The 17,154-nt window shown below is 41.1% G+C and overlaps 1 protein-coding gene across 1 annotated transcript in view; it reads left to right on the top strand.

Annotated features, from left to right (window-relative positions):
• Positions 1 to 17,154, top strand: part of vwa8 (von Willebrand factor A domain containing 8) — a 77,054-nt gene that overhangs the window by 15,801 nt on the left and 44,099 nt on the right. Inside the window, exons 14-25 of the mRNA XM_034885817.1 lie at positions 243 to 356; positions 2,295 to 2,478; positions 3,865 to 3,942; positions 4,046 to 4,161; positions 4,377 to 4,477; positions 4,877 to 4,983; positions 8,429 to 8,500; positions 10,092 to 10,168; positions 12,194 to 12,269; positions 12,854 to 12,989; positions 13,600 to 13,719; positions 14,828 to 15,033. Of these exons, the coding sequence (XP_034741708.1) occupies positions 243 to 356; positions 2,295 to 2,478; positions 3,865 to 3,942; positions 4,046 to 4,161; positions 4,377 to 4,477; positions 4,877 to 4,983; positions 8,429 to 8,500; positions 10,092 to 10,168; positions 12,194 to 12,269; positions 12,854 to 12,989; positions 13,600 to 13,719; positions 14,828 to 15,033 (1,387 nt within the window). The remainder of the gene's footprint in view (positions 1 to 242; positions 357 to 2,294; positions 2,479 to 3,864; positions 3,943 to 4,045; positions 4,162 to 4,376; positions 4,478 to 4,876; positions 4,984 to 8,428; positions 8,501 to 10,091; positions 10,169 to 12,193; positions 12,270 to 12,853; positions 12,990 to 13,599; positions 13,720 to 14,827; positions 15,034 to 17,154) is intronic.

Genomic DNA, 17,154 nt, shown 5'->3' with positions numbered 1-17,154 from the left:
TATATATATATATTTTTTAATGCTTTATTATAATTATATTGCTTTAATTCTCTTCTGTATTCTTTTTCGTCTTTTTCCAGTTTCCTGCTGCTACTCCGTTTTAATCTATTCTTCTTTGAAATATTTTATACTATTGCTTTTCAGAGGTTAAGGGAGTTGGTGCTGTACATGTCAAATATAGACAGACAAACACACACTTACATACGATGCTTAGCTCATTCTACTATGTCTTTGTGTCGCAGGTTGCTCCATGACAGGGAGTTGGATCTGTACGATGGGACCAGGCTGCTGAGGTGGGACAGATACCAGACACTAAAGGAAGAACTGCAGTTCACTGATCAGCAACTGCAAGAGAGGTACATACGCATGCACACATGCAAACGCAGGGGTTATCTCTGAGAAAGAGCATTTAGGAGAATTTTTGTGAATCTGTATTTGTATTTGACAGTTGTGGTCCGTGGCTTTTTAAATACAACAATAAGTGCATTCAGCAAGAGTGCCACAACAGGACTCCTAGAGAGAGACACACAAATGGAGAGGGAAGCTGAGAGTAAAGACCAAAATAGTATTCAAGGTAAACTAAGAGATGGTAATAGAGAATAATTCAGATTTGTGAAGCTGGCTTTGGTTCTCACGGTTCTTCTAACATAGATGAAGAGGAGAGTGATGCAATTAGTTTTCATATCATCCAACTTATTCTGAGCTTCCTGTCAGGTTCTATTTCATCCCTGGTGAGCACCAGAGGCGGTGCTTAAAGCACTGAATATTCCCCGTTGTGCATGCCCAGTTCAAGTATGTATACCAACAACATCACTTGTGACCCCTGGATAACCAGAGAGAGGCTATATCTTCCGGTGTCATCAGAGGATCTGTTCCTACTGAATCTCCTTGTGGGGTCATGAGGAGTGTCATTCAGGATTCATAGAAATAGTGATAAAACACATAGGAAGGTGTCAATAATAGACTTCCAAGTGTGAAGGCCAGAACAGTGGACAGTGTTTTACAAGACTAGGACACAGCATTTGACATTGTTTTACTGCTCGGCATTAATGTATTGTATGGGATCTTGACCTTAACTGTTCCCTGTGTTTGACTCTTGAAGAGTGTGAATGTGTGTGTGCCCACCTAAGCTGGCAGGAAGGATGTTTGTGGTGGGAGATGTCTGGGCTGAAAAAACCCACTTCCTTTTTCTACTTCCATGTGGCTCAGACTGTGTGTGTGTGTGTGTGTGTGTGTGTGTGTGTGTGTGTGTGTGTGTGAGCGCGCACTAGTATTATACTGTGCATTACACTGCAGTGTTTCCAGGTTCCTGGTTTAGCAAAACTATAGATATGACAAAGTTGAGACTTAAGAAAGATAAAGCAAGTTGCCAGGCAACGGAACATGTATACATAAGTGTGCATAGAGTATATAACGTTGCCTCCTCTTCTCCTCACCGGCTGTTTGTATCCCTCGCAGGATTTCTGAACATGCTCGCTCCTGCTAAGATTCTGATCACTCCCACCCGCAAGAGTGTTTTTTTTTGAAAACCTTGCTGCCTTATCCCGCAATAAAAACAAGACACATGCAGCCTAATTTTGCTTAAGGCGTTGGATTAAAACATTAGGGATGGTGTCCCTCTTCCCCTGACAGTTTATGTAGTTCCCCATAGCAACAGATGGAAACCACATGCTGGAACTGTAACCATTTACCATTTAGATTTGGATTTGATGGCAATTTTGTTTAAATGTTATTGGTGTTCAAATAATTTGGTGTTACTGGCTACAATAAAAGACTTAGTAGAGAGAGCAAAACAGGGAGAAAGTGAGACAAACAAACCAAACATACCTTTTGATTTTGTCGATGGTTAGTGGAATTCATGGTACATGGTTATATCGGCATCTGAAATCTCCATATATGAAATGTCTTCCCACACATTCATTCAGTGACGGTGATGATGGTTAGCGGCGGCCTCCGCCCACATCAGAGTATAAATATCCCGTTGCAGAGTGGGTGTCTCTGTGTGGTGATAGAAAGGGACTTTGCTGTCTACTTGTATCAGAGGATCACACAGCCAGCTGTCAAAAGTCATGCTCTTGTCTCTGACATAGATTGGGATGACACACACACACACACACACACACACACACACACACACACACACACACACACACACACACACACACACAACCGTGACAAACACCATGTGCACCTGCACTCTACATCCACTTGAGCACGGCTGAACAGATGTTTAACTTTGTGTGTCTGCTAGTGTGTAACTGTTATCCGGTGTGTGTGTTTGTGTGTGTTTTCAGATCCATCTTCCCCATCCATGCATCATTCAGGGTGCTGGCCCTGGCCGAGCCCCCCGTTGTGGGTGCTAGTACAAACAGCAGCAGAGGTCAGCAGTGGTTGGGCCCAGAGCTGCTCACTATGTTCCTTTACCACACAGTCAGCCCTATGGCTAGAGCAGAGGAGGTGAAGCTCATACAGGGACTGGTGAGACACACACACACACAATACATTTAATCTTTTTTTTTGTTTGTTTGCCTTGTATATTTAAATCAAGGAATTTGAAAAAGGTTACATTTTACAGAAGGGACCTGTGTACACAAAAATGTACCTAACTGGTAAAGACGTTTGCTATTTTTATTTTTTTAAAGCTACAGGAAACTTAACAGAGCAACATGTTACTGAAATGGGTGTTAATTCTGCACTCAGCAGCTCCTAGGATTGTCTTTAATAATGTTTATTCGCTTCCTTACTTTTTCTTTCATTTTTATCATCTTCTGTTTCTTGCCTTAAAGCTTGTGAACAGTTGCAAATTGTTTTGTGAGAGACACGAAAGCTTCTGAATGTGAAACACTGCCTTTGATGTGTGATTGACTGGAGAGAGGGTAGCTAGACTTGCCAACTTCTATGTTGAGTTTAGCTTACAGAGCAGAGGCTATGACAGGGTAGGGGAAATTATATTTATACACAGGGCTCCTTCCAGCCAGGACTCGCTAAAAAACAAGCTGAGTTGGTAAACAAGGCATAGTGACGGATGTGGCAGTTCATTCATCATTGGCTTTTTATGCAGCCCAGCAACAAGAGTTATTCCAAAATAAGTTGTGACTTGGCAGTGGGGTTGGGCGGTAATACGGTATACCGCGGGGTCTTAGATATGAAATTTGATTTACTTAATGCCTAAAAATGCTTATGCGTGGTTGTCATCACGAGACAGCGTGGAGGAGGTGGGGGGGGGGGTCTTTGCACTGAGTGACTAGGTGGCTGTTGTGACCTCTGGAGACAGAGCACACAGGGAGATAGAAGGGGTGAAAGTTCTGTAAAACTTTGCCATTATATGATTAGCACCTGGTGGTTTGTTGTTTAGGGCCCTTAAGGTTGTCACTTGGTCTTCTTGACTTCATTTGTGTCCAATAGAAAATTCCAGGTAACTACGTGGAATCTGGATCTTGATGAGAAATGGCAATAAACTGGGTTGATTTTTAACTGTTATTCAACGTTTACGTGTTGTGTTTTGCAGAGTACATTACACGTGTTTCTATTTTTTTGTCCACCCCATTTATATCAGTGACGGCAAGGCTAAATAACCTTGTATAATTAAATACAGTCCAATGCAACACAAACTACATCCTCCAAAAGGAGCATACAGTTGAATCAACACCTCTCTGAAACAGTTTCACAACAGCTGCCCATTACAGCCAACATGAAGGAGGATTTATTGCAGGACCGGTGTGTTACACTGGATAGGTTTTTAGCTTGATGGAACTCATAAATTGGCAACTGTAAAAGAAGTCTGTCTCTCAATTCCACTTCTCTCCTTATCCAAGCACCATCCTCTTCATCAGACTTTTTATTTCTTTTTCTCTCACTTCATAGACTCCTAATGTTCCAAAGGAAGCAGCCGAGCAGCTACTGCACCTCACACACAGTCTCCGCAAGACAAATGACGCCACAGTAAGTGTGTGTGTGGGGGTGTTTGTGTGTACTCTCACCGTTTTTTACGTGTGTGATGTACAATATGTGAAGTAATTTATTTGTGTATGGTGTGTGTCTCCAGGCCCAGTCTCTGGCCTCTTCTCTATCCACCAGACAGCTGTTGAGGATCTGTCGCCGTTTCTCTCAGTACCCCGAGGAGAGCATCGCTCACGCTGTCAATAAAGCTTGTCTTTCTAGGTACACACACACACACACACACACACACACACACACACACACACACACACACACACACACACACACACACACACACACACACACACACACACACACACACACACACATCCTTATTTTGTGTCTTGATTGTAATGTTCATGTTTGATACAAAGTGAGTTTTGAATGCAATATGATATTCGCGCCCTGGTGATTAATTATGAGCTTATGTGTTTTAGGTTCCTGCCCAGCCTAGCCCGGGCCTCTCTTGATAAAAGCCTCGCCAACTGCTCCATACAGGACACCCCAGATCCTGCTGAACACACTCGTGACTTCAACTGTAAGTCCCAGTCAGCTATCCAGATGAGATTAATTCAACTACTCAATGTTTCCAAATACATTTCATAGAGTAAAGAGTGTAAGTGACAGTAATTAATAAATAAGTTGTTGCAAGTAACAATTAATTTCATTGTTGATTAATCTGTTGATTATTTTCTCCACTAATTGGATTAGATGTTTAGTCAATAAAGTGTCAGAAAATGGTGAAAAATGGCAATCAGTGTTATATTAATTCTTACATAGATTAACTCTTAAATGTTTATGAAGCTGAAATCTGAGACTCTTGATTTCTTGACACACACACACACACACACACACACACACACACACACACACACACACACACACACACACACACACACACACACACGCAGTGACTGCATCTACTGTGTTTGTCCAGGTTTGGTGAAGGATGGTGTGTTGACTATTGGCAGCGTGTCTGCTCCCGTGTACGTCGCCATTGAGAAAATGAAGGTTCCAGACGTGCTCTTCTATGATAATCTTCAGGTAAATACACGCTTAACTCAAAACCAAATTAAACACATATCAGTCCAACCCAAATCTGTAACTGCAAGACTACATTGCACAAAACCTTGTGGGATTGTCAAAGGCATTTATTTCCAGCACATGACCCAGATTTGATCACATTAGAGAGAAAAAAAAAAAACAGGATTAGAAACGATAAAGAATCATTTGTTTTTGTTTATTTTCTCTCAAACTGAGAAAGATCTTCCATCATCGTTCTTTGTTATAAATTACTTTTTGTCTTTGTTGCATTGTGTTACATGATTTCATTATGAAGGATTTTACTTTTAGTTCTGGTATTAGTTGATATTTGCCAGGGCCAGGCTCTTTGTTCAGTCTCAGAGATGCTTATCCTGGCAGCAAACTCTGCCCCGGACAGTACACTGTAATTGACCTCTGATTGCTGTTATTGGTGGATTTTATTGGATAAGAAATCCATCTGACTTTAATTCTGCTCTGTAATTCTCTGTGTGTTTTTTTTTTTTTTTTTTTTTTTTTACTGAATGTAGAAAAGAGCAAAAGTCATGCAAAATCAGTATACCACATACCTTAAAACTATAGACAGCCGTTCCTTAGCGAGTCACGTTGTTTCTGACAGGATGGAACCAGTGAAAAGTCGGATATGTTGGGGTTTGCCAGTTCTTTTCTAACTTTCAAGCACCAAAATACGACCGTCACCCCCGCTTGATGCGGTGATTGTGCAAGTGTGCACACCGTAGGCGTGGAAACGGGCAGAACTACACATTCCTTCCAGTCCTACTTTTGCATGCTGAATGCTCGCCTCTGTGCTGGCAGCGATCAAGAGGTTCCAAAAAAACGCACAGGATGACAGCAGCTGAAATTGGAATCCAGTTCTTCAGTACAACACGTAGAAATAGACAGACTCTCTCGTACATCTTCACATTTTCAAATGTTACTTTAACTTTTATTATTAAACACACATTTTCGCTACTTTGCTTGTAAATGTTTATTGATCTCTTGTAAAAACTATAGTGACTAGCTTCACATCCCACCGTTAATGGCCGCCTCTAAAGACATGTAAAAGTATGTTTGTTAGTTATCATTTACCGCTCTGCTCAGCATGCAAATTCATTTTAGTTTACAGCTGATTTGTGTTTTTAGTGATTTTTTTCCTATCTGATACTCAATCCGATACAAAGCAGATCCTATACCAGTGTAAGGGAGGGAATCTCTAGGCACCTCATGATTTGATTCATATGCCAATGATTTGATTCTAAACTGATTATTAATGCATCTTGATGCAACAAGTGTTTTATTTACATTTCCATGTGTGAATTAAAAAAAAAAATATATAAATCTGAGTTTGTTAGAGTTTGACACATGCAGTATTTGTCACACACAAGTTTTTCAAAGGTCCTGTGACATGGTGCTTTTTAGATGCTTTTATGAAGACCTTAGTGGTCCCCTAATACTGTATCTGAAGTCTCTTTTATATAGACCTTAGTGGTCCCCTAATACCATATCTGAAGTCTCTTTTATATAGACCTTAGTGGTCCCCTAATACCATATCTGAAGTCTCTTTTATATAGACCTTAGTGGTCTCCTAATACTGTATCTGAAGTCTCTTTTATATAGACCTTAGTGGTCCCCTAATACATATCTGAAGTCTCTTATATACCTTAGTGGTCCCCTAATACCATATGTAAAGTCTCTTTTACATAGACCTTAGTGGCCCCTAGTACTGTATCCCAAAATCCAGCCCTAGTGAAGAATTACAGCCACTACAGCCAGTCCCACAATGAGCTTTCCTTAGTATGTGCCATTTCTGAGTCTGTAGCTTTTGAGGAGGAGAGGGGGGTGCAAGGTGGAGGCTAGGGGTGTGGTCTTGACCAACTGCCACTTTGCTTGTTTGAAAGCCATGATGTCTCTCTCTCATATGTGGGCAAAATTCTCTGGGCGTGCAAAGCAGAGAAAGGGGGGGTAGCCTTGCACCTTATGACCTCATAAGGAGCAAGATTCCAGATCCGCCCATCTGAGCTTTCATTTTCTCAAAGGCAGAGCAGGATACCCAGGGCTCGGTTTACACCTATTACTATTTGTAGCCACTGGGGGACCATAGTCAGGTTGGGGGAACTCATATTAATGTAAAAAAAAACTCATAAAGTGAAATTTTTATGCCATGGGACCTTTCATAAAATGTTTTGTTTACTGGGGTTTTTATTTTGTAGTTATTCCATGCTTAAGCCTTAAACTCAGTCATATTTAAAGGTGGAGAAGTGGCCTTTTAGAAGATGAAACATGAGGTGGCCATATGTAATGTGATAAAGTAGATGAACAGCCTCTATTTGTTTTGCCTAATTATTTTTATGCATGTTTTATTATGTGTATATATATATATATACAAAGATTTTCTTACGTTTTGGCCATTTTTGGGCCGTGTTTTTTTTTCCTGCACTCTAGCCTAAACTCCAAGTTGTTTTCCATTATCCCATCCTCTTTCAGTCACTCTGATTTCTGATTTAAATACATGTCTGGAGACCTTTTATTATTACCTCATCTGAATCGATTATCGAATCATTCTAAATTGCGATGTATCTAAGAATCAATTTTTTCCCACACCAACAGCATTGTGTTAAAACATAAGAAAATACATATATTTTCTTATGTTTTAACAGCTGTATATTACTATCCCTGTTTGGATGTGATATGACTTCTATCAGTGTTGGTAAAGTCATTGTGAATGATGAATTAACACAAACAAGCAATACCACCGAACTTTCTTGTGTTATGTAGTTTGACAGTCAGTCATAACGAACTTCTTTAAAGAAGATTTTCTTCAGTGCTAAACTACATGGTATCAGATCTGTGCAGAAAATTCAGTGCTCAACAATACCAGCTTTTTAGGCGGTATCGGAGGCTTTTCTGAGACTGGTATCTGTATCGGATCATCTCTAGAATTTACCAGGTGAAACGTTGTATACTGTACCAGTTTTTGTGTCTTTGACGTTGATGTCTCATGTCTTATTGGCCAAAGTCCAGAGAGAAACCAGCTAAGGACATGACACGCTGACATCCTCTGGCGACACTGATGGCGCAGTGTGACCCAGATTTATCTCTTTCCAACTCACTCTCTCTCTGTCCTCATTCTGCCCTCTCTCATCCGCCTGTTTGTATTGGAGACTAAAAAAAGAGTGGAAGAGGGTGAGAGCAACGAGGATGCCCTACTTTTTGAATGGCCTGTTTTTCTTTCTTCAGATTAGAAGCACAGTTGTAAAGCAGAGGGGAGGAGAAAGCACAAACCTATGTGGTTTTAAGATTAATTTTGATATTTATAAAGGAACATCAATAGTTTTTGTTCATAATATGTGAAATGCAATTCACCACAATGCCCATCTGGGTTTCAGTTATCATGTGTGTGAGTCCAGACGAATTGTTGAGCCATCTTTGTGTTTAAATGTCTCTGCAGCACATGATGGTGATGGAGGACATGTTGAAGGACTTTCTGTTAGGAGAGCATCTCCTGTTGGTGGGCAACCAGGTGAGTGACAAATACGCTAACTTCCTGCTGTACTTAAAAATACCCTGAACCCCGAAAATAGCCCTGTTGAATTAGGGTTAGATAACCCCCCATCTTGGGTCTTTTCTTTAAACCAATCACAAACGTCTTGGACACCAAAGCTCTGGACGCAGCGGCGGTGGCTCTGCAGAATAGTCTATGGAAAGAATTTGTTTCGGTGGAACATTTGCACCCACCAAAAGAAAACGCCACATACGATATTAAATCAAGTAAACTGTTGACACAATATAATAACGTGAGCTATTTAAGTTAGGAGAATATATGGCTATACATCATAATCTATTACCAGTGTATCGTTGTGTGTACTTTGTCCACAGCATTCTGCCAAACATCCCAGTTAGATTAGATAAATGCTGTAAACACAGTCTTTGTAAATCATTCCCTGAAAGAACCGAGCAAGCCTGCCTTGTTGCACAATCCAAATGTTTTTGCCGTTTGCAGCGTGTCGCTCGGTAGCTTGAAGGCCCCACTCTTTATCCTGGAAATGTACTTCTGTTGATCCAGACTATGTAAACCACATCCAGCAATCAATCATGCAGTACTTCATATATATAGCACTTTTCATACATGTAAATGTAGCACAAAGTACTTCATACAAAACCCCCCCCACACACACACACACAGACATACACACATAACACAATATCATTCCCATTCACCCACCCCTAAATCAATTGGTAAGGAAATTTATAAATAAATAAATAAAAGCTCTAAACAGTGGCTAATATGTACATAAACTGTAGATTGTTAAAAACAATCCATACAATACACAATACATTAATACGTAGAAAAAAAAACCTAATTAAAATACATTTTAAAACTAACTAAAACAAACTACATATAAATAAATGAATGACCATAAGTAGACAGATGAAGAAAATGTATCCATTTTGATTTTTACTTCACTACTCGGCCTTGTTTGAGCGTGGAGGAAAGAGTTATGGAACAAGCTCCCTGCACCCTCATGTTACCCTCCAAACCCATCCGCTCACTTAGGGCATGGGGAGGCATATAGCACCTCCTTGGGGGCACTCTGTGCCCACTGTCAGGTCCTAACGACCAGGGTTACAGGGAGAAGAGAGGAGGAAGAGGGTGTGAAAGTTGATATGGTCGCTCTGGCAGTTCAGTGGAAGTTGTCCCCGTGTGTTCCTGCACTAACGTTTATGTGTGCGTGCGCTTGTGAGAGGGACTGAGTGGGAGAAGCAATTTGCAAATCTGAGTGCTTGACCATGCATGGGCCAAGCTGAGACATTAGGAGCTGTCAGAACGGCTTACTGAACGTCTGACAGACTGGCCGAGGGAGTCAGCAGCCATCCGGAGGACCTAGCCAGTGGGAGTTCCAAAAAACAGCCCCTGTCAGAACGAAGCAGCATCAAAACTTACAGGACCCACTCGGCTCTCCCTCTCAGCACTGCCTCTCTGCGCATGGAATGGACACCTCTTCATCTCTCATTACAGCCTATGTTACTGAAACACAGTTGGTGCATTAATATTTCATTCAACTCTGCTGGTTGCTGAATGTGTTTTTTTTTTTTCTGTATATTTTTTATAGGGTGTGGGTAAGAATAAAATAGTGGATCGATTTCTGCACCTTCTGAACAGGCCCAGAGAATATCTACAGCTCCACAGGTGAGGAGAAGCCATGTATCATTTTCAAAGTATACAACAGTGTTTAGCCCCACACTTTTCTACTTAAAACGTTAAGGAACTAGAGGATCTGAACTGTCACAAATTAGCTTGATAATAAAGGTTTGTTTGTTTTTTAAACTTGTGAACTATCCATTTGAACCTAGATGCTTAAAGAGAACTGGGAAGAAATGTCAGTCACAGAGATCTTCATTCTCTTTAATAATCCTGCCTCAATGTTTTCAGTTTCTCGTTTGTCTGATTTTTTTCCATTCCAAGTCACTGTCTTAACCTTTCTATAAACGTCTTCTAGAAAAAGTACAATAGGTACTTTTCAAGTCTATTTTTTCAATTTCATTCTGACAGCTCATGTGAATCCAAGTAATTTATCACTGTCTTGGTCACAACTGCAGATGTTCTCTTCTCAGTCTAAATGTATCTACTATGGTTGGCAAGTTATGATCTTTTTCAAGAGTAATTATCAAATGGGTTTATTTTAGATACTTGTAGTTTTCCAACAGAACGGACAAAGAAACCTTATTTAAGGGAGATGTAAGCAACCAGCATTTCTCTTCCTACCTTGCCAGCGTTGGCCTTCCAATCAAAGTGTGTCAACAACTATTTTGGTCCTCAGTATATCAGGCCGTCCTTCACCAGAACAAGGAGTTCACGTGCCCATATCAAAGAAGTACCGTCTGTTAGCTCTGGTTCACTGCTTGTAGAAATACTCCCACGATCACACCTAAATAGAGTGAAAATTAGGTCTGGGTTGCTCATCCAGAGATCAATGTGTTGTCAGCCCTGAAATCAGCATCACTGTTGAATGTAGCTTTGTTCAATCAGAGGCAGAGATGAGGCCAGAGATTGATCTTGGCACTACGAAAACAGCGGCGTTTTGTACGCCAGTGAATCTGTGATGGGAGAGAGGCACCACACAGATTGCCAATAAGTATCAAATTGGAATGGAAAACTAAAACAACCCAGAAAGGTTTAGGAAAATCATGGAATTTGTTTAACAAGGCATAATAATATTTGTTTAATTTAAAAAAAATCTATTAATAAAAAAAGAAAGAAAATGTATTTCTCGTCGTCTTAACCTTAACGGTTTACTCTGGGCGGGATATTACGAATTCCACTAGGAACCACATACATTGTTAATCACGTTATTGTTAAACCTCTGAGGGTAAGTGTTAACACAGATTTTAATTCTTATTATATTATAAAGACTGATGGATACATAGTTATAGAAATTTGCCGAAAAGTATTGTTTAAGATACGTATGAAACGGTCTGTGTGTGTGCGTGTGTGCGTGTGCGTGCGTGTGTGTGTGTTTGTGTTTAGTTTTTCAAAGTCTTATGAAAGTCAAAGTGGAGCTGAGCCTGGATGTGGCCTGGTTAGCTACTGTAGCAGAAGCTAATATTAGACCAGGGCAGAGGCAGGAGGATCGCTGCATGTGGGTTTTGGGAGCCTGTAAGTGAAGGTCTACAGAGATGTGGTTTAGAAAAAAGCAAGAGAGATGCAGCCAGCCAGGAAGGAAACTAGGACAGCTCCTAGTTCACGCTCTGGAGGTATTGGAGAGAGGAGGTTGTTGGAAGGGAGGGCTAAAGAGACGGATGTTCTGAGAAAGAGGGAGGGATAATGTTGGAAGCCAAAAGATGTTCAAAGTTTTAGGAGAGATGGTTCAACATTATGTATGTGTGTCTGTTCTGTTGAAGCCAAGCACAGTATCCCTGACACCATTTTTAACTGGCCTGCATCTTTGCTGATCAAATCATACTTAGTTAAAGAAACACAGATGCTAGACATGCAAATGCAATGGCCTGTGCAAGTGTTTGATCTGTTGACTGAAACCACCCCTAGAGGTCAAAGAAGACCCATATGGCCACGGTAACAGCAGAAGTAAAACGTGAAATTTGACCTAATCGTTTCACGGATTTTGATTGGTATTTAACACGAAAGCAAAAGAGCAACTTGATTTCATGAATGGATATGTACAATGTCGACCCTGTTTACTGTTGTTTCCTTCAGAGATACAACCGTCCAAACTCTGACCCTACAACCTTCAGTCCGAGATGGCATCATCATGTATGAGGACTCACCTCTGGTCAGTCAGACGCACACACACACGCACACACACACGCACACGCACACACACACACACACACACACACACACGCAGGAATGCATGCACACACGTACACAATGTCTGCAGTGGAAATGGTATATGCATCGCTGGTGTGATCAGGCACTAATAAAAGTCAGAGGAAATTCACTTAAAGGCCCTGCACACCCACTCAAATGTTTTTTTTTGCATTTAGTTGTTGTTTACAAAAAAGAAATTTACAAAAAATTATATTTGACTTTTGAATTCAGCAGCTATGCATACCATGCACCTTGCCATACCTTCCTGCCCTAACAGGTGCAACAGGACAGTCTATACATTCTCTAAACCCAAAGGAATAACTGGATGTATAGGGCATTTAATTGGATATTCCAGTTTGATAGAAGTGGGATTTATTTACATAGTTTTGACCATCCTTTCTATTCGTTATTATAACATTGTACTCAAAAAAAGAAGAAGAAACGTGTGGTCAAGTGTGTCACCAGAGCTGTGGCTTTTTTTGGGATGTGCATGTAGTTTCCTTGCAACAAAAGTAGATCAGCAACACATTTTGTGTGTGCGTGCAGGTGAAGGCAGTAAAACTGGGTCACATATTAGTGATTGACGAGGCCGACAAAGCTCCCACTAACGTCACCTGCATCCTCAAAACCCTGGTGGAGAGCGGAGAGATGATCCTGGCCGACGGACGCAGAATCATCTCAGGTACTCATTTATCAGCACGCACAAACACACATGCAGGGTTTTTTAACACCGTGACAGTAGACAGGTCCCAGAGACGGCGTGCATGCAGAAGCGGGACTGTTAAATGGATGAGTTGAGGATTGGATGTCCCGGACGACAAACACGAATAAAACACCGGATTGCAGGCCACTAAAGAAGGCTTAGGATAAAAGCCTTTATGGACAGGTACCAGTAGATTTTGGATCATGTTGTACTGTAAACGGGCCTGTTTTCCCAGTAGTCCCACGTAATCACAGTAGTCGCTGACAGCTTCTCCATTCCTGGGCCTCTTCCTCCCAGAGGAATGCAAACACAACCGTGAGACTTTGTAAACACAAACTTGAGAGAGGTGCTATTCGGACTGTAGATGTACAGCTGTGCAAGACTCAGTCACACAAATTCAATGTATTCCAATTCAATTTACTTTATACAACGCCAAATCACAACAACAGTTATCTCACAGCGCTTTTCATAAAAGAGGGTCAATCAAAATTAAAAAGAGTGTAGATGCAGAAACAGGAAGTACGAGTACTTGTGTTGGTGTTTGTTTGCTTCATATGCTGTTCTAACTTAGACTGTGTCCCCTCCAAAGATCCCCGTGAAGCTGAGGGGAGGCCCAACACCATAGTCATGCACCCAGACTTCAGGATGCTCGTCCTGGCTAACAGACCTGGTTTTCCTTTCTTGGGCAATGACTTTTTTGGAGCTCTAGGTACACACACACACACACACATACACACACACACATACATATACAACACTCAGCCTGGAGTAGAGGACTAGAAATCTTTTCTTTATTTAAATAACAAACCCATATATCTCAAAGCTAAGCAGATCAGATGCATTAGGAAAGGGAGTTGGGACTGATATGGCTCCTTTTAAATGAGCTGGCACTTTTATTTGGAGCAAGGCCAAGAACTTGTCTCAGGAAGCAGTAAAGAGCAGGAGACGTTAGAGATATTTCGTAAAACGAGCAAAGACTCAAAACCCTGGTTTGGTTAAAACATAACAAATATTTTAATTGTCGATAAATCTGGCGATTGTTTTCCCAATTAGTCGAATATGGGGGAAGATGTTAATCAGCCCAAGGTGATGTCCTCAAATGTCTTGTTTTGTCCACAACTCAATGATATTCAGCTTCCTGTCACAGAGAAGAGAAGAAACTAGAAGATATTCACATTTAACAAGCTGCAATCAGAGAAGTTTTATTCTTTTTTTTATTTTTTATTTTAAATGACTCAAACAGATTTATCGATTATCAAAATAGTTGCCGAATACTTTTATAGTTGACAACTAATCGATTTGTCTGCAACCTGGAGTTTGAGGGTCTTTCAAGTTTTTATTCTCCAGACCTGTCAAAGTTCCAGCAGCTGTTACATTCCTTACATGTAGGTGATGTACATGAGCATCCTCTACATCTGCATCTTTAAAGTCCCACTGTTACTTTGGTGACTGTAGGTCGCTCTGCTGCGACTGGATAACAGTGACAGGGTCTGCTTTTATGTGTTTTTCATCAATAAAACTGTCCTTGTCCCAGTGAGCAGCGATGTGCAAGGCTTTTGGTTTAGGTAAACCAAAAGCCTTGCTATACCAGGCCATAGTTTAATTTAGTTAAGTGTATTTGTTTCACATGTGAGGGTGTGGTAGAAACACTTAACGGCTTATATAAAAACCACAACCGAAGTTACATGCTCAAATGTAGACATACAAAATCAAAAATACATTTGCCATCCAAAGAGCTAAGCCGATATTTTTTTAGAAAAGTTACGAGAGATGAAAAAATGTCAGCCCAGAATGACTTGGTGTTGTCCTCTGAACAGGGGATATTTTTAGCTGCCATGCTGTGGACAATCCAAAGCCCCAGGCGGAGCTGGCGATGCTGAAACAGTACGGACCCAACGTTCCCGATGCTACTCTGCAGAAGCTGGTGGCTGCATTCGGCGAGCTGAGGTCCATGGCCGACCAGGGCACCATCACCTACCCCTATTCTACCCGAGAGGTGGTCAACATAGTCAAACACCTCCAGGTAAGAAGACACAGCGGGAGCACACCCCATGCTGAAGCGCTGCAAAATATGTCTTATTTTGTGAAAGTATCCAGCTACACTGTGTCCTTCCTGTACTGTATGAGAAAACCTGACTGACCTGACACAATCGCAACGTGGCTCGCGGAAGAAATAGAGGATATGCCAAAAGGATTCCTGTATCGCGCCGGATAGAATAGTTAACATGTGCGACAAAAATGACGAAATCTCTCAGCTTTGCAGCTATTTGCAGTACTTCAGCCTATGGTGTGTTTCCGACGTTAAGCATAGACATACAATACATACAGTATCCTTTAGCAGTAAAACACTGCTTTTGCTTTTTCCTATTCTCAGGTTTGGTCCCTGACTGTATTTTTATTATCAATAATTCATAAAGATAATGTGACCTCAATCGTGCACTGCTAGACACTTTAATAATGCAAGAGAGTGTCCTCACCACACAGCTGTGACAGAGAGGGGAGACCCCGTTCCCGCCTTGACCAAACTGACAAGACAACCCACACATGGATACACACACCTCAACGTACATGGCTACACCAGAATGGTTGTATAATTGGCAGTTGATGGAGGGAGTTTTGCCACTGGCCCTGGTTATCTTAGAATAGAACTACGAAGGAAGGCAAAAGTGTTCAGTTGCAACTCAGTTCTCAATGGCCCCACTGAAGGCTGGGAGAAAAGCCAGCCATCGTAGAGAAGGACGAGGCACGTCAACTGTTTATTATCAGATTTTCTGTCCTGGAAGGCCTTCATAGTGTTGCACTCGTTTGTACACAAAAAGTGACAGAAACATTTGTTTAAGGAACAAAACATAGAGAGGTTGTAGTGTAAATGAAAATAACGGCATGATAGTAAAACAGAGTCGCTGGGAGATGCCAGACATTGAACAGGGGGACAAAGGAATACACCTGGGGTGGGGTGGGGTGGGGTAGGCGTGAAATAACAAAATATTATCCATTGTGGATCACATTAACTGTGCTTTCAAAGAATTTATCACTATATGCTATATAATATACCCCCACACAGCTCCCCTTTTCTCCCCCCTTCCCTACCCATTTCACCATCTGTCTTTATACTTCCTCATTATAAAAAGCCCACACATCTGCCCCGCAAACATCTAACTTAGCAGATAGCTGCGAGTAATTAGAAGTCTGACATCCTCAACGCAACATATTTCATGCCGAATGGGACTCCCCTACTTTGAAATAAGCCTGTAATTATTTACCAAACAGACTTCAATGGAAACGTTATTCAGTTTAGTAACAAAATGATGCTTTGATTCCCTCAAGACACTGTTGAACATACACACCAGAGAGCATTGTATCCATGGTTACCAACACAATCAGTGTCATTTTAGTTGTATTGATGTTTGAGTAGTAAGCAGCTTCTTTACTCATTTATCCGTCTCCAGTCGTGTGGATCCATGGTCAGTGCTGCAGCTAACGGTTATTGTCCTTGTCGATTAGTCTGTCGAATTTATTCTAGTTTTTTTTGTTGATTTGTCTATAAAATATGTGAAAAATGTTTGATCGCTGTTTCCCTAAGCCCAAGATGACGTCCTCAAATGTCTCGTTTTGTCCACAACTCAAAGATATTCAGTTTACTGTCACAGAGGAGAGAAGAAACTAGAAAGTATTCACATTTAAGAAGCTTGAATCGGATAATTTAAAAGTTGACAACTAATGAAATCCTCCTTGCAGCTCTAGCCATGCTGTTGAGAACATGCCGACATAGATAATTTCCTCCTCCTGACCGTGCTCGGGTCCAGATCTTAATTGGCAGCACACTGGTTTGGGTTCAGCAATGGGATAGACTGATGTATAAAAGAGTTCTTAAGCCCGTTAAACAAAGGGACTCTAAATCGCCATCAGAAGGCAAAGGTTGTTACTGTTACTCCTAATAAACACGACGTTTATTCAGTTCAAACTTTTATTAAGTGCCCAGCTAGCTTGGACACACGTGTCATCCATGAACCGCACAACAACCAACGCCCACCCACGCATGCGCCAACCTGCACAGACTGGGAAAACCTTCTGCCGTAGTGAACAGTGTAGAGAGGAAATAACATGTTAACAGTTACTCCATAATTTAAAACATGCATGGAGT

Source organism: Etheostoma cragini, chromosome 11 (genome assembly GCF_013103735.1).
Source record: "Etheostoma cragini isolate CJK2018 chromosome 11, CSU_Ecrag_1.0, whole genome shotgun sequence".
Taxonomy (NCBI): domain Eukaryota; kingdom Metazoa; phylum Chordata; class Actinopteri; order Perciformes; family Percidae; genus Etheostoma; species Etheostoma cragini.
Note: the sequence above shows the minus strand (reverse complement) of the source record. Positions and strands in the feature narration are given on the sequence as shown.